The sequence below is a fragment of the Panthera onca genome, chromosome D1 (assembly GCF_046562875.1).
Source record: "Panthera onca isolate mPanOnc1 chromosome D1, mPanOnc1 haplotype 2, whole genome shotgun sequence".
Classification (NCBI taxonomy): Eukaryota; Metazoa; Chordata; class Mammalia; order Carnivora; family Felidae; genus Panthera; species Panthera onca.
Window position 1 is genome coordinate 11,098,559 of NC_138348.1, and position 24,884 is coordinate 11,123,442.

Sequence of the window (24,884 nt, forward strand, 5' to 3'; positions counted from 1 at the left end):
ATAGTTACTATTTAAAGGTAAAACTTTGAGCTTACTTTTTAGTTGTTTTTTTTTTAATTTTTTTTAATGTTTATTTATTTTTGAGAGAGAGACAGAGCATGAGTGGGGGAGGAGCAGAGAGAGGGAGACAGAATCCGAAGCAGACTCCAGGCTCTGACCTGTCAGCACAGAGCCCAACACAGGGCTCGAACCCACAAACCGTGAGATCACGATCTGAGCGGAAGTGGGACGCTTAACCAACTGAGCCACGGGGGGAGGGGGGGCTACTCTTTAGTTCTTTTAAAATCAGTAACGAGGTGGAAGTTGGGGGGCCACCAAAAGACTTCGAGACCAAAGAGGGATTGCACTGACACTTTATTCTCCATCCAAAGCAAAATTACACAAGATCCAGCTTGAGATTTTTAAACGCGTGAGCACATTCGGATCTCCCACTTTTGGTGGAGGGGAGCAGGCAAGAGATGCCTAGAATCTGATACTGGCTTGGGAGTGGGGGTCAGTAAAAAGCTTTTAGAGCTGCTCTTAAAGGAACAGAAATGGTTGGCTGTAATAAAGTCCACTAACTCTTTTGAGACAGCTTCAGTGTGCAGATAACCAAGAAGTGCCTAAGACGGTGGACACAGAAAGTTCTCCCAGTAGCTTTGGAAGCGTTCCAGGTTTTCTTTGTTGCCATTTATGAAAATAATCCTTGGGGAAAGACCATACGCAGATTTAGCATGATTTAAATACAACAGACATCAGTCTCAATTTGCTAATCCTATTTGTGCCCTAAGCTTGGGGAAAGATCCTTTCTCATTCTAAATATCAAAAAGCTTCAAACCCATAAAAATGATTTTGCCCAACATCCTCCCAGAATACTTACGCGTTATTTTAACTTGATAATCAAGTTTTGATATTGTCCCGTCACTGGGGTCTCTGGAGTCACACAGACTCCAATTCTGATTGTAGTTTTCCTGCTGTGTGACCGGGGCAAATTAAACCCCACGACCCTCGGGATGGAATCTGCAAATGGGTATCACGCCTTCCTTCTCTCATGGACTCGTTGGGAGGACTCCGCGCAGTGATGAAGTACTGAACGCGACACACTGCAAGCGCCCACTAAAGGCTCAGGCCACGGTGCATGATCAGTGGTGTTTTCCTAACGCCTCTGAGCGCCCCCCCCCCCCCCCCCCACACACACACACACACAAGGGGCTTAATGCAGTGAGCTGGGAGGCGCAACCGGGTGGGTGAAGCCAAGCTTTCTCAGCGCGACACTCGGCCCGGGAAGCCAGACCCCGCCGCCCGCATCCCACGAAAGACCTCGGATTGTAAGGAGACTCCCAGAAGGCGCCGGGGGCTCGGGGCGTGGCTAGCGGACGCCCGCACGGAACCTAAACCCCGCGGCCCGGTTTCTTCCGCTTCCGCCGGGACTCTCTGCAGAGTGGACAGATGCGAAGGCGACTTCCGGGGCGGCCGTGTCCCGGGAGTCGCCGAGATCGCCGCGGGGAGCCCGGCGCGGCTGGGTGCGTGTGGCCATGTGGCGGATGCTGGCTCGCGCGGGGACGCCGCTCCTGCGAACGCAGCTGTCAGGTCAGGAGGCCCCTCGGTCACTCAGAAGACGTCCCCTTCCTCCCCAGCGCCAGTGCGGCACCTCGCCAGCTCCGGGAAGGCTCTGCCGACGGTTACCGAAGCGCTGGGTAGGGGCCGCGCTCCCCCGCCGCGGGGACTCGTGGCGAAGAGCGGCGGCCACCTGGGGCGGGGGTGGGGGGGGTCGGCTCCCGGAGACCCCTGCTAGCGGGCTTCTTTGGGGAGCCCTGAGCCTGTGGGCCCACGTAGTGGAACCCGCGGCCCACTATCAGGGCACTCCGTTAGGAGTGACCGGTCCAGGTTGTGCCGGGCCCAGCTCTTGTCGCTTTCATCTTTTAATTTGATTTGTCTTTGTAGATTCCTGGGTCGCCCCGCCCGCCAGTGCTGGCCTGAAGACGCTGCTCCCGGTGCCGGCTTTTGAGGGTGAGAGCTTGTGTCAGTTTCGTGTTTTTCTCTGATGGACCCTAGAAGAGGGTAGGTGAAGACGTAGGAGGGTTCTTGTACTTCCTATCTCCATTCACTCGCGCAGTAAACTTGTATCGAGGGCTTACTGTATGCCAAGTGTTCTGAACACTGGGGATACATCAGAAAATGAGAGAGACCCACAAAGGTCCCTGCTTTTCTGGAGCAGATGTGTAATGGGATGGGTCCCGTATGGCCTACCAACTGGGGCGCATGGTCCACCCTCAGCCATGGCTGATTGGCATCAAATTTGAACTTTTGATGTTCTCTCTAAAGGATGTTACATATATGCGGTCATATAACAACATATGTGAAAAGCATTGGTTTTTTAAATACAAACGTTAAGAAAAACCTCAAGTGTAAATCTAATTGACCATATCTTTTATTTTTCTTTTAAAGTTTATTTATGTATTTTGAGAGAGAGCGTGCACCAGGGAGGGGCAGAGAGAGGATCCCAAGCAGGCTCCACGCTGTCACAGAGCCGGATGCAGGCTCGAACTCACAAACAGTGAGATCATGACCTCAGCTGAAATCGAGTCAATACTTAACCAACTGAGCCACCCAGGTGTCCCTAATTTACCATATCGCTAATATATTGGAAATCTCAAAAAAAAAAAAAAAAGCATCCTTGACCTCTGAGGGCTTTGGCTTCTGCATGTAATTGTTAAACTACTCTGTGCTCTGGAAGTACATATGGACTTGTAGGTGAGAGAAAGCATCACTAAATTCCTCTGTAGTTGCTTGTAGAAACTGGAGGAGAACGGGCAGTTTCTGTAACCCTAAATAGCCCATTAATAATTTGGTATTTCCTCGAAGGCCCCTGTTTTGTGTTTGACTCCATGGCAAAGCCATGCTTGTTTTACGATAGACCTGTTTTAAATGACTTAAAAGTTCTAATTTTTTTCCTCCCAACTTGTCAGAACGTTTGATAGGAAAGAAGGACGCAGCACGTCTGGCCTGCATTTCAGTCCACCTGCCTTCAGTGCCGCAAGCTGTTGCCCATTGTATGCAGCATACAGGTGTCAGCGTGAAAAGCCCTGTAGAAAGAGAGCACAGATCACAGGATTCCTGGGTTGCAGGTTTCTTAACAAGAACATGGCAGAGGGGCGCCTGGGTGGCTTAGTCGGTTAAGCGTCCGACTCTTGGTTTCCGCTCAGGTCTTGATAGCGTGATTTCGTGAGTTCAAGCCGCACATTGGGCTCTATGCTGACAGCGTGGAGCCTGCTTGGGAGTCTTCTCTCTGCCCCTCCCCCGCTCACACTGTCTCTGTCTCTCTCAAAATAAATAAACTTTAAAAAAAAAAAAAAAAATGTGGCAGAGCAGGAGAATGTAGATATTTTCATATCATTGTAGTAAATATTCTTTCCACTACCCCCATTAACATCCAGAGAGGCCATGTAGTATTTTGAAGAAAAAAAAAAAAAGTCATATGGTCTGACTTTGCTGTTTTCACTGGATGGCCTAGAACAAATTACAAAATGTCTCTAGGCCTCACATTCCCCTTTTGTAAAACGGAGCTTTAAAACAGTACCTGCCTAATGTTCTGTTCTGTGATCTGGGTGTGTTAATGTGGGTGTGTTTATGCAGTCATTTTGTGATAATTCACTGAGCTGTACACTTTTTATTTGGCCCTTTGATTATGTGTGTTAGACTTTAAAATGTTCAAAATTTTTAAAAAGGGAAGCCCTAAGAAATTCCTAAGCTATAAAATCGCTTTAAAGATTAAATGAGATAGTGCACATAAAGCATTCTACTCCGTGTCTAGCACTTGTAAACATTAAAAAAAAAAAAGTTAGCCAGTCTTAACTCTGTGACATTCTTAATCTCTGTACCTTCCCAGTGGTCTCTCTTCTAGTTTCAGGCAGAGAGTGCATTTCGTTTGAAGGTTAAAACTGCGCTGTCTTCAAAGGTTCAGAAGCCTCTCCGTTAATTCTTGTCATAACCAAAAGATTCCAGTTGACACTGGAAAAAAAAGCATTGGCAGGAAAAACCCAATATACTTCTGGAATTACTTTTTAGTGGTAACTTCAAGACTTTCACTTGATTGTTATAAATCTTTCTGGGAAGAAAATGGATCCTTCGAAATGGGTTGTTTTATTTATTCTTGGTTGTGCTCTTTTTAGATGTTTCCATTCCTGAAAAGCCCAAGCTTAGATTTGTTGAGAGGGTTCCACTTGTGCCAAAAGTCAGAAGGGAACCCAAGAACTTGAGTGACATACGGGGACCTTCTACCGAAGCCACCGAGTTCACAGAAGGCAGTTTCGCAATCTTGGTAAGTGAGTTCAGTGTCAGGTGCCTATAGGATGGAAGTCAGGGATTAGCAAAATCTCATGCTCTTGGAGTTGTTGTCTTCCTCCACAGGTTTTATTAGAACTGCCACCATTTGCTCTTTATTTATTTTATGTTTATTTTAGAGACAGAGCACAAGTGGGGGAGGTGCAGAGAGAGAAAGACGGAATCTGAAGCAGGCTCCAGGCTCTGTCAGTACAGAGCCCAACGCGGGGCTTGAACTCACAAACCACGAGATCAGGTCATGACCTAAGCCAAAGTTGGACGCTTAACCGACTGAGCCACCCAGGCGCCCCCACCGTTTGCTCTTTAAAATGATGTGCACTACCCAGTAAACATTTGAGTTCTCTTTTTTTTTTTTTTTCGTGTAGAGTGCAGATAATGTAAAAGCAGGAAAAGGAAGAGGCTACCTATTTGGCCCCTATAATCATACTGTGAAATCTTCTCAGACCTCTGCTAGAAATAAAACTACCCATGACTTAGGATGTGAGACAACTGTTTCCTTACTCAGGTAGCTCCCATGAAGACTTGATGTCAGAAGCTGCACAAATGGGTGTGAACTAGGATTGATTTCCCATCAGGCAGCCAGAGCAGTATTTTACAGTCCTTCCCACAGCCTGCATGATCAGCCCCACCAACCTCTCAGAACCTCATGCCCAAGCCCTGTCCCTTACTCTGTTCCAGTCACTCTGGCTTCTGCTCCAACTCCCCAAACCCCTTACTGTGTCAGGCCCTTCACATACCCCATTCCTCTGCCTGTAGCTATTGTCTGTTTTCCCTTGGCCACTTCCTACCATTCTGGCTTCAGCTTTAAGTGTCATCTCCTCAGAGGCCTTCCCTGGTTATCCACTGAAATGGGTCCACCCTTGTTCTCATTTATTACTGTACCCTAGGCTTTTCCTCCATGGTTCTTACTAGAACTTCTATTTCTATCTTTATGTATATCATTGAAGCCGCAGTTATTATGAAAGAGCCCATAAAAGATACCTAAGTCCCCACGTGTTTCTAATTGTTTCATCTACTTTTAGGCACTGGGTGGTGGTTACCTCCACTGGGGCCATTTTGAAATGATGCGCCTGACAATCAACCGCTCTCTGGACCCCAAGAACATGTTTGCTTTATGGAGAGTACCAGCCCCTTTCAAGCCCATCACCCGCAAGGGTATGGGACAGCGCATGGGGGGAGGCAAAGGTGCCATTGATCACTACGTGACTCCCGTGAAGGCTGGCCGTCTCATAGTAGAGATGGGTGGGCGTTGTGAATTCAAAGAGGTACAAGGTTTCCTCGACCAGGTGGCCCACAAGTTGCCGTTCCCAGCAAAGGCCGTGAGCCGTGAGACTCTAGAGAAGATGCGGAAAGATCAAGAGGAAAGAGAACAGAACAACCAAAACCCCTGGACCTTTGAGCGCATAGCCACTGCCAACATGCTGGGGATACGCAAAGTCCTGAGCCCGTATGACTTGGCCCAGAAGGGACGGTACTGGGGCAAGTTCTATATGCCTGAACGTGTGTAGTGAGAGTGGGAGAACTAAGTGTACAAAGGCTGCTGAGAGAAAGAATCTACACTTTTATTCCCATCAGCCTACCCTCCAAGTCTTCGGGTAGCTCTGATATCTAACTGAGGAGCAGTGTATGAGTAAATGAGTTCTGAAAGATTGTACACTATCTGCTGATTTTTTTAAGTGCGTTGTATTTACATCAAAGTTTGAGGATCATCTCAGGAAATAACTTCTCATTGGTCACTCCTAGTCCTTAAATGGTCAGGAGGCTGGCCTGTTAGGGGGTCTGGTTCTCCCCAGCTGTAAGATGAATGTCTTCAGGGCTGAAACATCCTTCCATCTCCCACCTCCGGTATAAGTTGGACTTAGTATCTATATGGGTTTCCCTGCCGTCTGAAAGTTTGCTTCATATCGCTTCACTTTTACCAAAGACCTTCATTAGTAACTGTTTTTTCTCGAACTGGAAGAAATCCAAAGAGGATTTTCACTCTCACAAAATGGTAATTACTTGGCTGTACATTTTTTCAGTTTAGGAATGCTCTACTTTCAAACAGTGGGGAATTCTGTACTACCTGTTACATGTACACGCTTCAGGAGCAAGTTGCTATGATATTTACTAGTTAGAAACATTTTTGGAAAATCAAAGAAAGAAACTGGGACACACATTGTTTGATTGAACAGATATTTATTTATGCCCAGCTACCCATCTCTCAATCCTGGAAGGCAAAGGGGGATGTTGGACAATAAGATAAGGAACGTAACCCTTGCCTTTTAACACAAGAACTAATAGAAGTTGAAGTTGGCCTTTCTAGGTCTGAAGTTCTCTGAGGAGGGCCAGTGTTGTGTCCCTGTAGGTCCTAGTACAGTGCACGTGCCACACAGCACTCAAATATGCTGGATGAATAAGGGCCCCGTGTGTTAAATCCCCATGTTTCCACCTCCCTGTCTGTCCTTAACAAGATTCATCTAGTTTTCAGAGCTAGCCAGCAGTTTTCTAACCCCTGTTCAAACTAAAAGCTACAAATGGATATAAATGGTAAACCATGTGCTTTGGAAAGTGGGTAGAAAACAGCACACTGACTTGAATTGTCAGTTTTTAATCCCACCTTCTTAAAACGTTAAGATCTCCAGCAAAGAAAATAATTTACTATCAAAGGTACAAATATATCTAAATAGTTACATGGTTCTCAAGAGTTGAACACTGTGGTTTTTAATGTATTTTTAGTGACCCTCTTGTAGTTACAGTAAAACCTTGGTTTGCGAGCATAATTCATCCCAGAAACATGCTTATAAGCCAAAGCTATATCAAAGCGAATTTCCAGAGCCACTGGCTCAGTTGTGATCGTGTGATGTTTGGCATCATGTACTACTCCTATCACAAGATGTGGCTCGTTTATCAAGTTAAAATTTATTAGAAATGTTTGCTCATCTTGTGGAACACAGAACAAGTTTCTTGCAGTCCAAGGTTTTACTGGTACGAAACTGCATTAGAGAACACATCTAAACCTTGAACTGGGACCGGTGTTTGGGACAATTTTATACACACATTGCTGGCCGACTAAATCCGTTTTAGCTAGCAACACAGAGCACATAAATAATGCAAGTGGTAGGCTGCTGTCACCTTTCTGACCTGACACGTCATCTCTGTTACCATTCACAGAACACGGTGCTGACTGTCGGGAGTTCATAGTATAAACCTTTTTTTTGTTTGGGGTCCACCTTGAGTTACTGAACCCCAATCCTGGGGCCAGCCGATCTTCCCAGAATAAGAGACTGTCCGTGGAACTCCATCACCACCCATATAAAAGGACTTTATATGTCACCGAAATAGGAGGCCTGTTGTGCAGAAGTGTGGATCAGCCCATTTCCAGGCATGTGCACACAGCATCTGATACATAACCCGTTTACCACTGATGCCTTAAAAGGTTTCAGGGTAAGACCCAAGGACTCATCCATGAGCTGAAATCAGAGCTTAATTACAGGTAATTAAGTCAACCGATACTTGAACATCTGTAAGTGGCAGGCACTGTGCTAAGCACTGGGGACGCTGCCGTGAGCAAGACCCGTATGGCGCCTATGGTTAGACAACCTTCACTTTAGACAATTAGACCCTGAAGAAGGAAGTAGACGCAGGTTGGTCAAAGGTGAGGCCTAGAAGAACCTGAGGGGCCTGGTGTTGAGCAAAGAGAAAATGAGATCCTGATGAGCGGGGAGTGCACCATTTTCTGCCTCTGTGCAGCACTGGCTGTTCTATTTCCCGAATAGGCACCTGTTCTCAGCCCCACAGCCCTTGCCTAACCAGCTGTCCGCCACTGTGCTCCCTGTTCCTCCAGCCCTGCCCGCCCCTCCCTCCCAGCTCCGTACTGTCTGAAGTCTAGCTTTGCTAACGTGTAATGGGTGGTTGGATGACGCCCTGTGTCATAGGTCTCATCATGGAAAGAGGGGTAGCTGTGAGGAATCTGCAGTGGAGAGGTGATGGCACCACAGAGGTGGAAGAAGGGTTAGAAACTCCAGCTGAGGCTCCATCGGTGAGGACTGAAGGAGACAACAGAAACGGAGGGGGAAGAAATTCACAGATTATACACAACAGGATGCTAGAAGCCAGGATCACCAAGTCCTTCCTCAGCGAGTCTGCACTAACTTGTTAGTTAGGGGTTTACTGGCTGGCTCTCTTCTAAAGAGTTCGGGGTGCTTTTAATGCAAGAACTAACTCTCCTCCAGCCTTTCCCAGACACCACAGCCCAAACCGCTGCAGGGAAGCAACATCCTTCTACGAAGCATCCTGAACAGAGCGTTCGTTCTGCTACCAGACCCGGTTTGGAACAGCTTGCCACCTTCTGTCTCCCCATCTACTGCCAACCCATTATTCACCCATTTTTCTCTTTACAAAGCATTTCTTTCCTGAGTTTTCTCCAGCCTTTATCTACTTCAGCACCTCATCCCACCCAGATTTGGGGCACCTGGTGACAAATGACAAAACCCCGAGGACACCAGAGTTTCAAGTAAGTGAGAGTAGGTCTGACCCTCCCCACAGATGGCTCACCTTGTTCAGGCAAATATGCCCCCAATGGTAGAAGCTAAGATGATCGCAAGGATGATACAGCAGATCATGATCATGATCTTCTTCTGCTCGTCCACACAAGGAAAGAAAAAGCATGTGAGCAACAGCGTCCACGTGCAGACACAGCCACCAAAGAAGGGAGACAAAAGCGGATCCGGGCACGGTGGAGGATGAGAAGGGAAAGGAAGATGGATCTGGCTTCTAGAACCCAGGGTGTTAACAGAAGCATTGCTTTCAGGGAGAGATTCAAAATTAGATCAACAGCAATCTCCAGGGATGTTTGGTATGTCTCTGCCTTCTAGATCCCATCCCGTCGCACCAGAGTTCTCCTGTCTCCTGGAGCCAGATACTCATGACGAGTGAACCAAATTATGGCGGGCAGGGAGCAGCTTAAATCTGAAACTCAAATACAGTTACATTTCATTCTTTGAGAGGTAGACCATCTTCAAAACCTGGAACTTTTGGTCCATCTGGTCCAGCACATGGTTGAAAAAGATTTTAACCCCTTTCCAAAGCCTAAACAAAAACCACCACGTGGTGGCACCCGGCCACTGTTTTGCAGGGAAAGAGAGGCAGAACTGTTTTGCAATCAATATAAAGTCATTTATTTTTAAATTATCAATAAAATAATCAACTTTACATTAAAAAAAAAATACAACAACAACAAAAAACCCCTTCACTTGTATTAAACTAAGCCCCAGGCCTCAACAAAGGCCTGTGATTAGAGCTTGTCTGCCCTTGCTGGAGCCAGTCTGCTGTTCGACTTCATAGCCACGGGCAAGAGGGCATCATCCCCTTGGCTCTGTCTGAGTGCTGGGCAATGACGGAGTAAGTAGCCTTTGCAGAGGAAGCCAAGGGGCTGTGGCTGCATTAGGGTGCTCTCCCTATCCTAGAAAGTCAAGGCTGAAATATAAATCAGGGAGACTGGCAGAGACTGGGAATCTAAGGGGGACCGTCACTAGAAAATTACCTGGCTGTTGCTTCCCTCCATGACAAGAACTGGGGGAGACCAAGAACCTGTCAAGCTTGTCAAACTGGTAGTGGACGAATTACTCAGTAGTCCCTGATCTCCCCCAACTGACTCAGCCCTGACAACAGGATCATCCAAAGGCCACATGAATGATCTCAGATTGCTATGGGATATTCTCAGGACAAGCCTCATCAATGCACTGGTGGGAAGAGGTACCAAAACTTGTCACACCTTCTGTCTGCTAAGCAGAATAACTTAACGGGGTCAACTTAGTCCCTACCCCAGAGATCCATGATCGTCCCAGTACTCATCCATAAAACAAGGTTTCTAAATGACACGGGAAGATATTTCTACTCTGATTCATTTGCAGATAAGCAAATGTCTCTTACCTAATTTTTAGCCTAGCTCAAGGTTATTTTTTTTTTTTTTTTGAGGTTATAATATCCTCCATTTCTAGTTTCCTACTTCCTGAGAGACATGGGCATATATGTATATATATATCTCACACACATGGTTATAAAAATACATCTGGAATACATGAAATGAGTGACTGTATATTTGCACCAGTCTTGATCATTTCCAGAGCCTGAGACTCAAGCACCTGTCCCTGGCCCAATTTTAAGTGCCTGGTTATTTCTGGCCTCAAGGCAATGGCTTCACAAAGCATCACTCCAATGGAGAACAGCCAGTTTCTAAGAGTTCGATATGGGAAACAAATATCCCATACCCTTAACCTTTACAAATGGTAACCTCATCGTGGATTATCTAGGATCATCATGGTGCCCCCTAGAGTAAACACGAGAGATTACGACATAAAGATTGAAGTTGGTCACCAAGCTGAACATACTAAGAGCTTAATTTAAGATTGAATTTCAAATAAGTCAGCTTCTAAGACCAAAACGACATCTGCCAGTTCCTCATATTTTCAAGATGTGGGGACAAGAAATTGTAAGGACTGAGATCCTGCCAAGTGAAAGGCTCAAGTCAAGTCTTATTGTTGCCACACTTGGAAGAATCCCTTTGCTTTGTTAAAGATGCCCCCCTAAAAAAATACACTGCAATTTCTGGGAGAATACTCCATGAGGTAGAAAATACAGCACCTTGAGAAGGTTTTGAATAGGCTTTCCAAGGTGCAAGGCATAATTTGACACATTCAGAGGAAAGAAAGAGAAGCTGGGGTGGTTTGCACAGTCCAGGAGAGAAGGCACTTCAGAGTTGGGGCAGGAGAAGGTTTTGAGGAGAACTCAGGGTCGCATCAGGTAGATTAGCTTCATCCGGGCTAAACTGTTTGCTGGGTCAGGTCCAAGGACGGTTACAAGGAGACAAGGGGACAGGTCCCACTCTCTCAGGAAGGCCATTCAAACTCCATTCCCGTCTGAAGACAAGGGTGGCCACACCAGGCTGGAGTGAAATCGGGTTCTAAGAGAGGCAGGGGAAGGAGGAGCTGATCAGTGCACAGGATGATGGTGGAGAGCAACATTAAGACTCGGTCACAAACCTAGAAGGTGGAGACGAAAAATCAGACAAAACTGCAAAAAGGAGAGCAATGGTGAAGTCAACGCGAAACCTGAGAAATCCGGTAGACAAACCCCTGAGACGGGACCTGGGACTAAATCTCCTATTGTAAAAGAATCAAAAAGCCGTATTATGCAAGGGAAAAATAAACCTCTGGGCCTTTTATAATCTTTCACACAGGCTGTCACATTCCCATCAAAGGACTTGCCAGAGGGAGGCCAAGTCACTCCATGAAAACACCTGTTCTATCTACAGGGCCCTCATTAGCACCTTTCAGATACAAGTTCCAGAACTTGAATCTTCTTCTCCATTATTCCCCTACTCCCCACTTGTCTTACACAGTGAAAAGAACAAAGAGAAATTCAGGGGTCATCATGGCTGTTCCATCTGAAGAGCTCGGTAGGCTTGGGTGAGTTTCCTAACTTCTCTGAGCTTCAGAGTTTCCCATCTGAAAATGGGGATAATGTTGTTATCCTAGAACAGTACCTGGCACACAGTTGGGGAATATAAACATAGGCTGTCTTCCCTCCCTCCTGCCCTCAGACCTCTTGTCCTCAGGCCACATGGATGGGGGGAGGGTGTCCAGACCTAAGCAGCCAGTCCTGACTTTATGGAATACACTACAATAAGCAACCCGACACTGCTCAGCAACGCAGATAAGTCAACTAAACACAATACGTGAACTAGTCTCCCCCTTTAAAAAGGATTCATTTACGTTCTCAAGATGAAGTTGATGTTTAGTGCTATAACCATCTCTCTTCAAGATCCTGTGGTCACACCTCACAAGGGGTCTCGAGAACCCTTTGAGACCCACTGAAGCCAAAATAAAGAAGAGGGTCGGCTCTGGGTGCCAACATGGAGGTACGTGTCAGGTATTTAAAAGATTGGTATCTAGTACCTCAGCAACCCAACTTCTCTGAATTCATCAAAGAGAAAATAGAAATGAGAGAAATAGAGGTTTGTCATACTGTTAGTTGTCGCTAAATAGTAATAACAAATCTCCAACTTTGGGAAAATAATAACAAATTGAGAGTGTATTCACAATCTTGTGTTGAAAATTAGATTTGCGGAGAGATCTCAGTGATGCGGAATGAGACATACGATTTTTTAACTGGATCTAAAACCAGAGATAATACGGTCTAAGCCGTGTGAAACCACGTCTGAACGTGGACGTGCCAGAAGGCTATGAGCAATAACACTAAAAGTTCATTCTGTTCACCTTTTCTGTTTTATAGGGTTTGTTTGTTTGTTTTTAACAATACATCCTACATTTTATTCGGAAAAGTAATATTTAAGAAGTCACAGAAGCGTTAACAGTCCCAACAACGAGATCATTGTTGTTATATCGCCACTATGGACATGAAGCCCTGATTCAGTGGTCAGTTCTATTCTTTCTACCAGACTTTAAAGAAATTAATGTCCTAGACTTTAGATTCACTATCCTCCAAGGCTCTCTGGACTTTGAAGATGACGAAGAATGGATACCTGGTTTTACAAATGAAGCTAAGATGCCGTAGAGAACCTCCCCCCAGGCCCATCGTCAGCTGTGTGTTCACACCTGGCCCTGGCACTTAATATCTCTTCAAGTCTGAGTGTCTTCGTCCGTAAAATATGGGTAACGATAGTACCTACGTCAGGAGGACGTTACGTGGATTCAAGGACGTGTGGGTAAGGTGTTCAATACATGGTCTGGCACAACTCAACACTCAGAAATGTTAACCGCTATATCATTCAAGATCCAACTGGTCAGTCAGACAAAACCCCGCTGCCCCAAACCCCATTCCAAGGCTCTGTTTACACTGAAAAGCATATGGAGAGCAAAGCCCAACATCCATGAGAGTCAGCAAGAATTCAGAAGATAAAACCTGGATCCAGGACACAGATGGCACCCAATTAGGAGCATGCTTACTGAGCGAAGGGAGCGAAAATGTGGTGCTCGAATGTGCCAGGACAGGTGATAAGACAAAGAGCTGGGACAGAATCCGCAGGAGAGGAAACCAACAGGAGCCCAGCCCAGAAGAGAACTTTTCCCAGGGACCAGAACACCAGAACAGAATTTTAAGGAGACAAAAGAATGCACAGGCAATCGGAAGTTTGAGAGAGCTCAGTGCGTCCAAGGACAGTCACAAGGGGCAAGCGGTGCCAAGTGAAATCCCAGGCCACTTTCTCAAGAGGGAGCCAATCCAGAGTCCCCGAGAACCTTCCATTTACTTACATTTCAGTGCAGCAGCCACTCAGGCCACCGTTATTTCAGCCCAACGGAAAGTCCAATAATCAACGCTAAAATGCCCAGCAACACAACTACTAGCACAATGATAATTATCAATTTCTGGAGAGAAGGATAAGAGAAACAAAACAAAGCATTATTACAAACAACCCAAAACAGTAATTCATCCAAAACCCAACCCATCTCACCTCTCCGTTGAAAGCATCTTATCAATCCAAATAAGAAGGCTACATCTCTACATAAAGACCTTCTATTAGGATATTTTATATTTCTGAAATTACTTCCTGGTTGGCAAGGCCAGCAGATGGAAATACGGAGCTGCTCTCAGCTCACACTGCAGTCTTGGACATGTGCACAGATAAAAACGACAACAACAACTGTCTCCAAGCAGCTATAGGCCAAGGTATGACGTGACCAGTTTTTCCTTTTCAAGAAGTGTATGTTTTTGAATAGACCTAATTTCAAACTTCCATCCGTCTTTCCCCTAAAGCACATGCCTGCCCATCAGACCTGATCCAGTGACTGGGGATCAGAAAGCGTGATTACAGACCTGTTGTGAGCCAGCCTGGATTCATCATATAAAATAACTTCCCAGCTCCCTGAATCCTTGCACAAGCAATAGGTAAAGTTGGAAGGAAATCAAAGAACTGAAGACCCAAAGTGTCAGAGCCCAGGAGAAAGAGAAAAGAACAGCCTACAAAGCACAAGCCACCAGAGATGGCTACCACAACGGGCAGAGAAGCTGAGAAGTCCTCAAGCAACAGGGGTACTGGAAGAGGGAGAAATGCACTGGTACGGTGGGAAGAGCGTGACTGGAATCGGACTTTGAATCCCACTCCTGTACTTACTAGGTGGCCCGAAGCCAACTATTTAACCTCTGACCCTCAGCTGTTTCATGTGTAAGTAGAAATAATAGGTGCTCCATAAGAGAGGAGGTAATGTTACATGGCGATCAGCACAGCACTGGGTTCATGGCAGAGAGAAGGGGGTGGGGGTGGAGCTTGGTTAATGGAGTGGAAGAGGGCAAACAGGTTTCTGAAGAACAGAGGAGTCAAGTGTAACATCTGAAAGGAACAGGAGAAGTCTAGCAGCCACACCGGGGCAACGCGTCCACCCTACAGAACGGCCTCCAAGTATGGGTTCTTGGGTAGAGAGTACGTGAGCCAGATCCATGCAAGAAACACCGGGGGAAGAAGGGCAGCTAGCTACTCTCAGGGAAAGGCTGACGTAGGTGTTGGGAGGAGGCCAGGACACGGAGTGAAGGCACAGGCTCAAGGACACGGGTGCGGGTGCGGAGGACCAGAGAGAGGAGAAGCAAGCCAGACCGGTGGGGACTGAGGCGCTCACCCTCCGAGCTTCACTCTGATACTTGACAGCCTTTTTGGTGTCTGCCACGGCCCGTTCCACAAAGCCCACAGACTGGTCCATGTTGTTCTCGATACGGTCAATCATGGCTCCCTTTCCCCGGATGCAAGAGGTGGTGGCAGCAGAAACAGAGACAGGGACAGAGAAGAGAGAAAGAGCGAGAGACCGCGAGCAGAATGGACTTTCTTCTCTGAAGGCAGTGGGACAGTCTCACCTTCCGGGCCTGACCCTGGTACTTCACGGCTCTTTTAGTTTCTTCCCGTGCCTTCTCCACATGGTCCACTGTGTGCATGACATTCAGCTCTATGTTATCTAGCATCTCTCCCTGAGAAGAATGGACATGAGTCACGCCCCATAAACCCACCCCAGGACAGTCCTAGCTCACGTGGGGGAGGGAAGCATCCAGAAACCTTCTGTGGGGCACACATTCACATTTCCCATGGGAAGACCTAGGGGTCTCCGGTCCTTGGTGGTGGTCACTCATTCAAGCAACACTCTGAATGACTCCTGTGGAGCAGGTGCTGCCCGGGACACCTGTAGTACACCATCTAGATGCCTGGTAACTATGGATCTCACAGATCCCACCCCCGCCATTTTGTTTTTAACTGAGCATGTGAGGAGAGGAACCAAAATGAGAGTATTTTGGGGCATAAATGGGATGCTGGCCTCTTGCTGGTCATGTAGACCTGAGCCAAGTTCACTTGGCCTGAGGCAAGTTTGCTGACTACTGCTGCAGAACAGTGCTGGCAAAAATAGTTGCTTGGTAAATATCCAAGGTGGGAATGTTTGCTTTCTCCAAGAGATACTCCCGGGCCCCTTAAGTGACAGATATTGGGTTTACCTAAGCTATTTGGTTACATGTTACATCGACGTGGCTATGGAGGGACAGTGGTCTCTGAGCGAGTTTCCCAACCATCTCTCAGCTGTTACTTCCCGACAGGGAAGTTCGGTGACTCGGATTAATTCTGGGCATCTTAGGATGGGAACGCCCCTCACCTACCTAGACCTTCCCCAACCCAACCCGTTGCTTTACGGCACTCTGTAAACACAGAAAGGCACTCACCATCACTTGACTCTCAAACCAATTCCTCAGCAAGGCCGCGAGGGGAGAAAAAAGAAGAGTGGGGATGGACGACGCACTTAAGGAATGGTCTCAAAGGCCAGAGGGGGCGGAGGAAAGAAAGGCACCTGGGCCCCGAGCAGGGACCGGCCTTCAAAAACCGGCCAAGCAGTGCCCGGGCTTCAGTTAGGTTTTGCAGCCCTCCCACAAAGGACGCGGGCCTCCATCCCTTCCAGGTGGCAGGGCAGCTGAAGTTCATGGTAACACGGCGCATCTGGACACCGTGGTCGCCAGGACCGGCAGGCACCTGACCATGCGTGGAACCAGAGCCACACACAGGTGTCACAGGCTGGCAGCCTGAGCAAAGACACCCAGGGACAGAATAAGCCATCAGACCATGAGTGTTCCAAGTCTCCCTATGAACATTATTCTCCTGTTGCTTCGTTCATTCCCTTATCTGCTCTTGTTCCTTGCAAAAAGTGCCAAAATATGGGGGGGTGGGGGGGACATACAAAAGAAGACACAAAAATGGACAAAAATTAAACCCTCTGGCAAAGCTAACTTTTCACTGTGAGGTGGCAGAATGACCCTGTCTTCAGTGTCACCAGTGAAACAGTTTGTACCCGGAGGCTGTTCTAAGGCACCCTCACCAAGAACCCACATCTCCAGTTAGAAGAGAAAACAGGGGGTGCTCAGGCTGGACCGCATCAAGGCCCCTAGTAAGTTTAAGTGACTGTGAGGCCGAAGGAGCAGCAAGAGTGACGGGGCTGACGGGGCACTCGGGGGGGCGTTCCTGGCCTGGACGCTGGGATTCTGTTCCTCCATCATGCGAATTCCCGAGGACTCCCCCACTGCACCCCGGCCGGTGTTCTGGTCTCCCCACTTCTCAGGAGTGCCTGAGCTTCCCTCCCTCACCCCACGGGGGTGCCCGCTGCCCGGTTACCTGGTTCTCCACCAGCATGGCGATGTCCACGAACATGTCATGAAGCTCCTTGATGCTGCTCTCCAGCCTCACGATGTCCTTGTGCCGCCCCTCGATCTCGCTGAGGGCTTGCTTCGAAATCTGAGAGTCGATGATCTACAACGGGCCACACAAAGGCCGACTGTCAGCCCGCGCCCTGGCCAGAGGCCCCCGCCCCCCTGCACCTGCAGCCCTGCCCTTGCCAACCGCACGGAGCCCCACGGCAGCCTCCCTCGAGAGGGGCGTGCACCCCAGCTCCCGGACACTCACCCCAGAAGTGAAGATGGCGGGGTTCCCACTCTCCAACATCTCCTCCAACTCCTCATCTGTGGTCTTTTTGCCGGCTTTAGCACAAAAGAGGTAGAGCATCAAATGTGAGACCAAAGCACACCATTGCAAAAGTTCCCTGAAAACCAGGAACGCGGTGACTTCACTCTGAAGACTGTGGCCTTTACAACGCACCCCCGGGAGCCCCTGATCGTCTTGCTTCTGATTTCTCCCCTAATCCAGTCCAGCGCTAGCATTATGGGCGGTTACCTTCCTAAAGCATGTATCTGACCACAGCCCTTCCTAGCTCAGAAAGCTGACCGGCCCGTTCGCTGTGCCTCAGAGGCCCAGGAGCCGGTCCCTGGCCACAAGCCCTCCCTCCTGCACCTAACCCCACACTGCTACTCCCAAGGGTTCCCTCTCCCCAGGCTGGACAACCTGCCACCCCCGCTAAACACACGTGCTTTTCTCGGACCCCTTCCTGGTCCACACCCTTCCTCCACTTAGAGCCGGTGGCACCCTGCAACGCCCTGAGTCCTTAACGGGCACGGCTGTCGGGATCAGTCTATTCCTCGCAGGGCCCGGCACCACACTCTGATCTCATAAATGTTCTTTGCTGTGAAAGAGACGACAAAAAGAGGGGCGCCTGGGTGGCTCAGTCCGTTAAGCGTCCGACTCTTGATTTCGGCTCAGATCATGATCAAACGGTATGGGGGTTCGAGCCCCACATCAGGCTCTACGCTGACAGCATGGAGCCTGCTTTAGATTCTTTCTCCTTTTCTCCCTTCCCCTCCCCCACTCGTGTTCGCATGCTCTCTCTCTCAAAAATAAACATTAAAAAAGAGAGACAGAGACGACAAAAAGATACCATGAGTCCCTAGGAGACGCCACAAATAAATGCTGGCGCCCACAGGGGCCAGAGGACCAAGCCTGACAAGCACCGTGCCACCCACGACGCTGCCCCAGGGACGCCGGTGCCCCAACGCCTCTCCTGGGCTTGAGTGCAAAATACAGGGCGGCGGGGGCGGGGGGAGGGGGGGGCAGCCACTGGCGGGGGTGCTGCTGCTCGCTCCCTGGGGTCTCCCGACTTGGGATGGACAGCCAGGTGGCAGGGAAAGGTGAAGGGACATGTACCAAACACGTACTGATTTCGAGCTGCCGCTGGATTCGCCCTTTGCTGCGTTCACGGAAGTCCACCTGAGCCTCGTTGTATTTGGTCATCACCTCCACAAACTTCCGGGACAGGACGGAGTGCTGTGGGAACCATGCCAAGTGCGGTAAGCCCCCACGAGCTGAAGGTCGGGGAGCCCCCACGGCGGCAGAGCCCACGTGCCCAGCCCCGCGTGGCTGTCTTGGCAGCACCAGACTTGGAATCAGAGGGGCAGGTATAAGGCTCAACGTTCCGCTTTCCTCACTCACACCATCGGAAGGGTCCGCCGACCCTTCCAGTTCACCTGCCCTGCTGACCTCGCATGGTAATCGTGGGGCCACGGGACAGCCCTGCATCCACACGACTTGCCGCCACCCGGGCTTGCTTCCTAAAGCTGCCAGACTCCCTTCCTGCATCCAACACCTGCCCAAATCCTTGAGTTCTTACCCAACCTGACCTCCCTAACGTCTCCCACTTCCTGCTCAAAGCATTCGCTCCACAGCACTGGGTGTCTGCGTTCAAATCTTTACCGTAACTTTTATTCCTTGCCCAACTGTCCACATCAAGGCCTACTAGCTTCTCCTGTGCAAAATCACCAGTATTTGTACCCTTTGCAAATGCGTACTACCGGCACGCATATTCAGACCAGAATCACTGCAGAAGCCCAGCAAGAGACCCACCGGCCTCTCGCCCCATCCCCACTCTGGTCCAGCTTTCAGGAGGTCCCCGGACTATCTCCTAAGAGACTGCAAGCTGAAGCAAATGCACACAGGCTACCTGATCATATCCAGGTTCCCTAGGCAGGTAGGTATTCAGAGGCCTCTGGACCACAGAGCCACATCCTCTATCAAAACCCCGCAGCCACTCGCCCACAACCAGCTTTTCTCTCCAGACGGGCTGTTCTCTCCATGCCAGCCCCTCCTCCCCGCCCCACCACCGTCACCACCCCTACTGATACTAACACACCCCCTCACTCCCCCCACCCCCCGGGACTGTCCACACGCCACTCTTGCCCAACCGAGGCCCAGCTCCTCTGGCTGCCCCCAATTCTCCCCGAGCTCTGAGGACGCTGAGGGCACCACCCATTTCACTGTGTTCTCACACTGCCCTCCTGCTGGGTCCTAGGTGATAGCTTCCTGGGGCCACCTGAACATCAGGCCTGTTCTTTAAGGACAAGGATCGTGTCTTCATGACCACCAAAGAGCCTCAGTCCACACTAGACAACTAACGACCGACCATCTTTATAGAGAAGACCTCAGGGGGCACCTGGGTGGCTCAGTCGGTTGAGCATCTGACTTTGGCTCAGGTCACAATCTCGCGGTTCTTGAGTTCGAGCCCCGCGTCGGGCTCTGTGCTGACAGTTCAGAGCCTGGAGATTGCTTCGGGTTCTGTGTCTCCCTCTTTCTCTGCCCTTCCCCCATTCGTGCTCTGTCTCTCAAAAATAAAGATTATAGAGAAGACCTCAGTTTCCTCTCCTGTAAAACAGGAGGTACACTAAATCTGAAGCTGTGCCCTGTGGGAGCGATCTTGGGAAGATCTTCGGGGGCCTCCTTAGAGACGTCGGGGGGGGGGGGGCCTCCGGCCCCTCCCCTACTATAGCCCGGTCAGCTCTCCTTCACCAGTTCTTCGAAAGGAGTCCAAATAAGAATTGTACTTTAGGGCACCTGGGTGGCTCAGTCAGTTAAGTGTCCGACTTCAGCTCAGGTCATGATCTCACGGTTCATGGGTCCAAGCCCTGCCTCGGGCTCTGTGCTGACAGCTCAGAGCCTGCTTAGGATTCTCTCTCTCTCCCTCTCTCTTCAAAATAAACATTTAAAAAAATAAAATAAAGTAAAACAAACTAAAGTAAAATGAAACAAACTAAAGTAAAATAAAACTAAAATAAAACAAAACAAAACAAAATGAAACAATACAATACAATACAATACAATAAAATAAAATAAAATAAAATAAAATAAAATAAAATAAAATAAAAAAGACTCCACAGCTAAGAACAAAAAAATTAAGACCGGACAAGACAAGCGTCAGACCAGGGAAAGTCTTACCTGGGATTTCCGAATCCGAAGGTCTGCCGACGACCGCACGTCATCTTCCTCAATGTGTCTCTCCATACCTGCAGGGCAGAGCAAGGCTATGCCAGCAGCACGTTGCCCTCGCCCCCAGGAAGCACGCTGCTCGGTGCCCGGCTCCCTGTGCCCCCTCACACCCAGCGCACCGAGGGGTGCAAGAGACACCTGTGATCTCGAGACGTCAGCTCACGTGTGAGCCGCAGGCCTTCAGGCCACGGCCTTGCCTGTACCGGCTCTCGTCTGACTGTATCTCAGCACAGCACCTCTCAGCAAGAGTCTCTGTCACCGGGAGACTCGGGCTCACATCCTCACCCCGCCACCCCCTAGCTGCGGGACTCCGGGGAGGCCACGTCCCCTCTCTTAGTGTTCCTGTTCCCTGGTGTGTAGAACGGAGCAAGGACAGTGCCTCCCTCACGGCACCCACGTGCGCAGCAAACGAGAACGTGCACCGTGCTTCGCACACTCCCCGGCGACTCCTGGAAGCCGCCCCTAGCGACCCCCACCTCCACCCGCGAGGACAGGTGTGTGATTTGTTTAGGGGGGAAGAAATATAAATGCTGCCTCCACCGTCTGACCGACAGTCTGCATTCCCAAACCAACTGGGCGAAAATGCTTTGGGACCCCAGGGGAACTCCGTCTATGACGACGGCCACACTGAATGAGGGTCTAAACTGAAGGGGTGGGAGGGGGTGGGAGGGCCATAGACCTGGCCCTCCAAGAAATGTCTGTAGCTGGAAGAATAAGATGTTCTGCACCTAGACAGCGCGGGCATTACTGTTCACATGTACGTAGGGGCTGGGGAAACGGGACCGGTAAAGTCAAGGGACGAAGTGGGAGAGTGGAGTCTCACGGCGACTCGGCCGCCGGAAGCATACACCGGTGCTGCTCTCTTTCACCTACTGCCCTGGTTCCGGGACAGGCAGAATTTCTGGGGCAGTGCCCAAGCCACAGGCTGAGGGGGGACGGGTGTATCATCAGGACGCGTTTCGGTCCAGGAGAGCCAGGCCCCGCGGGCAAGCGGGGGGCAGTAGCGGGGGCCGGCTTGTTCCCTTCTTACTCTTCAGTTTGTTCCGGACGTTGTTGGCTCTTTTCTTGATCTCGGTCGTGAGCTGCTCTAGGTCGTCCTTGGTTTCTGGGTAAAACAAAGACCGACAGAATCAGTCAGCGAGACTCCCGGCTTTGTGGGCTATTCCAGGCAACAGAGGAGGTGGGAGCTTTCTCAGAGCAGGCTTTATTTACTGTGAGGTGTTCCCCAGTCATCTGTCACTGGAGTCACAGACTTATTTAAGGCTTATTTAAGGGACATTTGCCAGGCACTCTGTCCCGGACCTATAGACTAAAAACACCCAGGGTTGGAGCCCTACAATCTGTCTTTTTCACAGGCTTTCCCAAGTAATTCTCTGGCACACAAAATTATGAGCTTCCTTTTTGAGGAAATCATCTGGTTTATCATGATGGCTTCAGCTCAAAGGTAGGAGAGGGTTTCATGGGACCTCTGAGGAAAAGGGATTTCAACCAAGGTTCATCGATTTAGGTTCAGACACATATTTATGACATACCTACTATGTGTACGATGCTATTCTAGGATGAATGGAGCCAAGTAAGTATGAGCCATGACTACTCATTCAAGAACCATCCTAGGGGCACCTGGGTGGCTCAGTCAGTTAAGTATCCGACTTTGGCTCAGGTCATGATCTCAGGGTTTGTGAGTTTGAGCCCCATGTCGGGCTCTGCACTGACAGTGTGGAGCCTATTTGGGAGTCTCTGTGTCCCTCCCCTGCTCTCTGCTTTCTCTTTCTCTCTCAAAAATAAACACTGGAAAAAAAAAATCCTTTGGCACCTGCTACAAGCTTAGAGCTGAGCTAGATACCCACACACCAGAGAGAAGATATAGATTCTGCCTTCAAGAGGTTCAGGGTCTACTGGGGGACAAGGGACAAATAAAATCAGCCATTCTAATGTGCAGTCTGGAGTAAGGTGTGAGTTCTGGCCAAGGTGTGCACAGGGTGTTGGTGAAGAGCCTCTAGCACAGTCTGGAGGGATCTGGAAAGGTTTCTAAAGACAGATGATAGTAAGACCGAGTCTTGACGAAGGAGGAAGTGTTAAACAGGCACAAAAGGAGACGAACAGTGGAGTCTCTGGGAGAAGGGACCGTATGTAAAAGATGCGAAGAGACAAGAACCATGTGGGGAACAGCCGGAGTTGAGTCTGGCTAAAGTGTGGGTTGACATGGGGGAGGGTGGTGGGAGAAAAGGGTGCAGAGAAGGGCAGGCCCATGACCGAGACAAGTCCCATGTGCTCTGCTGAAACGTTCCAGCTTTAACCTTCAGGCACCAGAGAGTCACTGAACAGTTCAGAGTGAAATGACAGAGCGTCTGGCTCGTTCCTTGTCCTTAAGGAACCTAAAATACAGCCTGGAACCCTACTGGAAAAACGTGAAAAAGTTTGCTGGGCTGGCGGTAACAGACGGGACTCTCGGGATGGGAGGGACTGAAGCGAGCCTGACCCATTCTGGAACAGCTCAGGGAAAGAAGATGGCCTTGAACTGGCAGGATATGGAAGGGGGCTGGGAAACAGTACCCGCAAAGGCACAGCCATGGGACGGAGATGAGGAACGCGAGAAGCAGGAAGCCTCACCACAGATCACGAGAGGGACTGGATGGGAGGGAGAGGAGCGTTTGGCCACAAGGATTCAGTGGCCCCGGCCACAAAGAGAAGAGTTCCCGGGAGGGAAGGGAAAGAGGACACGACGTGCGCACAGTGTGCAGTGTGGGCCAGACACTCCCCGCCCCTCCCAGGAGAGAGGAAAACAGGGCTGGCTCAGCCCCAATGCCAAGGGCCATCGCCAGGCAACTCAGCTCTGAGTAAACGCTCACTTGGCTCAGGAATCGGTGCGGACAGGATGATACTGTAGAGTTTCTTAGCCTCCTCCACGTGCTCTGAGATCTTGTCTATGTTGAGCCGAGTCTCCTCGATCTGGAATCAAAAAGACAACAGCCTTTGTTGGGAGAGGAAGAACATAACCACGATTGAGAGGAAAGCTCAGCAGAGGTCTCGGGGGAAAGCTACCCACCTTCGGGGCTCGTGGGGCAATGTGAGGACTAGAAAGTCTTCTGCCGCCCGGGGAGGGCCCCTGGCGTGGCCAGATCAACTAACGTCCAGAGCAGTCACCGAAGACCCACATGCCTTGCTCCCGGAGAGGAGCGCACTGGCCCCCCTGGGATGGGAGGCTGCAGGCCGGAGTCAAGAAGGGCCAGGAAACCCCATGACGATGAGCCGGAGGACAAGGCCCAACACACATCCCATCAGGCAGACCCATCAGCCGCCCCCAGGACCAGAAGAGCAGAGAGGGAGGATGGGGGGGGAGGGAAAGGGGAGAAGGAAAGAAAAGCAGTGAACGGAGAGAACGGATGTAGAGAGTGGAACGGAGAAGAGATGGAGACGGAGAAAGAGACTAAGCACGGCCGCCTCGGGAGACACGGGAGCCCCCCGCGTGTGTGTTCTGCTGGAATGCCTCCTACTAGCCGATTCCCTCAGGTGACCAGCCACAGACCATTTCTGCACACGGCTGAGGTTCCCGATCACGCACGGGGTGCACCACAAAATATTTCCTGTGGCGCTTCATTCCCAGAGAGAGCAGGACCACGAGACGCTCACAAGATCCCATCACTAAGTGCCACCCCGGCTCCTGCAAGGCATCATGGCCCCTGCTGATGCGGGAGCACCGGAGAGGCCTCCTCTGTCCACACCCACCAGGTCTAGCCGCCAGGCTTCCAGAAGGGTGGGGCCTGTCGGCACTACGACAGTTAAGAAACCTTGTAAAATACCACCCGGTAGGATCTTAACATCAGCGATACCATAAAATGCAACTTGGCGTGTGCTGTCCAGTATGCTTTTCCTCCGGCAGATAATTCATTCGTTTTTGAAATCCTGGTCATTAATCTCCAGATTAAATAGAAAATGGGAAAAACAAAAGTGGACTTCTCAAACCCTCAAATCAGCGCTTTTGCCAACAGAGCTGTGGACTCTGCCCCTCTACAAATACACCGGTCTTGATGAACTGCAGTTTGAGAGTGGAATCACTTGCTGAAAGATGTAGACTAAGGGGTGCCTGGGTGGCTCAGTCGGTTAAGCGTCCGACTTCGGCTCAGGTCATGATCTCGCTGTTTGTGGGTTCGAGCCCTGCGTCGGGCTCTGTGCTCACAGCTCGGAGCCTGGCGCCTGCTTCGGATTCTGTGTCTCCCTCTCTCTCTCTCTGCCCCACTCCTGCTCACACTCTGTCTCTCTCAAGAATAAACAAACATTAAAAAAAAAAAAAGATGTAGAATAAAATGTCAATGTAATCATATCATCGGGGTATAAATCCAAACCCTAGTAGCTACCCACACTTCTGTGAAGCACTTTAACAGCTGGCAAACCATCC

The 24,884-nt window shown here is 49.6% G+C and overlaps 2 protein-coding genes and 1 long non-coding RNA gene across 10 annotated transcripts in view; 1 reads left to right on the top strand and 2 right to left on the bottom strand.

Moving 5' to 3' along the window:
- Positions 1-339: 339 nt before the first annotated feature.
- LOC144612971 (uncharacterized) lies at positions 340-1,337 on the bottom strand. Its single transcript, XR_013550234.2, has 2 exons — positions 860-1,337; positions 340-684 (listed from the first exon to the last, which is right to left on the bottom strand). It is a non-coding gene; the product is annotated as an uncharacterized LOC144612971 (long non-coding RNA).
- Positions 1,338-1,411: 74 nt separating this feature from the next.
- Positions 1,412-6,045, top strand: MRPL16 (mitochondrial ribosomal protein L16). The gene is made up of 4 exons (XM_078433517.2): positions 1,412-1,569; positions 1,924-1,989; positions 4,152-4,300; positions 5,346-6,045. The coding sequence occupies exons 1-4, from the start codon at positions 1,515-1,517 to the stop codon at positions 5,829-5,831; spliced, it is 756 nt and encodes a 251-aa protein (XP_078289643.1). The 5' UTR covers positions 1,412-1,514; the 3' UTR covers positions 5,832-6,045.
- Positions 5,884-24,884, bottom strand: part of STX3 (syntaxin 3) — a 44,005-nt gene continuing 25,004 nt past the window's right edge. For 2 of the 8 annotated variants that reach the window (XM_078433512.2, XM_078433513.2), the window contains 8 exons: positions 23,338-23,437; positions 21,519-21,593; positions 20,438-20,505; positions 18,388-18,496; positions 17,246-17,319; positions 16,958-17,092; positions 15,169-15,279; positions 9,459-11,345 (listed from right to left, as the gene is read on the bottom strand). In XM_078433512.2, coding sequence (XP_078289638.1) covers positions 11,193-11,345; positions 15,169-15,279; positions 16,958-17,092; positions 17,246-17,319; positions 18,388-18,496; positions 20,438-20,505; positions 21,519-21,593; positions 23,338-23,437 — 825 coding nt within the window. In that variant the 3' untranslated portion in view covers positions 9,459-11,192. Of the gene's footprint in view, positions 8,352-8,859; positions 8,943-9,458; positions 11,346-13,577; positions 13,692-14,936; positions 15,048-15,168; positions 15,280-16,957; positions 17,093-17,245; positions 17,320-18,387; positions 18,497-20,437; positions 20,506-21,518; positions 21,594-23,337; positions 23,438-24,884 lie in introns of those variants that run through there. The other 6 variants (XM_078433514.2, XM_060606761.3, XM_060606760.3 and 3 more) reach the window with 6 other exon arrangements.

Coding starts and splice junctions, on each gene's coding strand:
- MRPL16 (XM_078433517.2), top strand. CDS start 1,515: ATGTGGCGGATGCTGGCTCGCGCGGGGACGCCGCTCCTGCGAACGCAG. Junction 1,570..1,923: donor CCTGCGAACGCAGCTGTCAG/GTCAGGAGGCCC, acceptor TTGTCTTTGTAG/ATTCCTGGGTCGCCCCGCCC. Junction 4,301..5,345: donor AAGGCAGTTTCGCAATCTTG/GTAAGTGAGTTC, acceptor ATCTACTTTTAG/GCACTGGGTGGTGGTTACCT.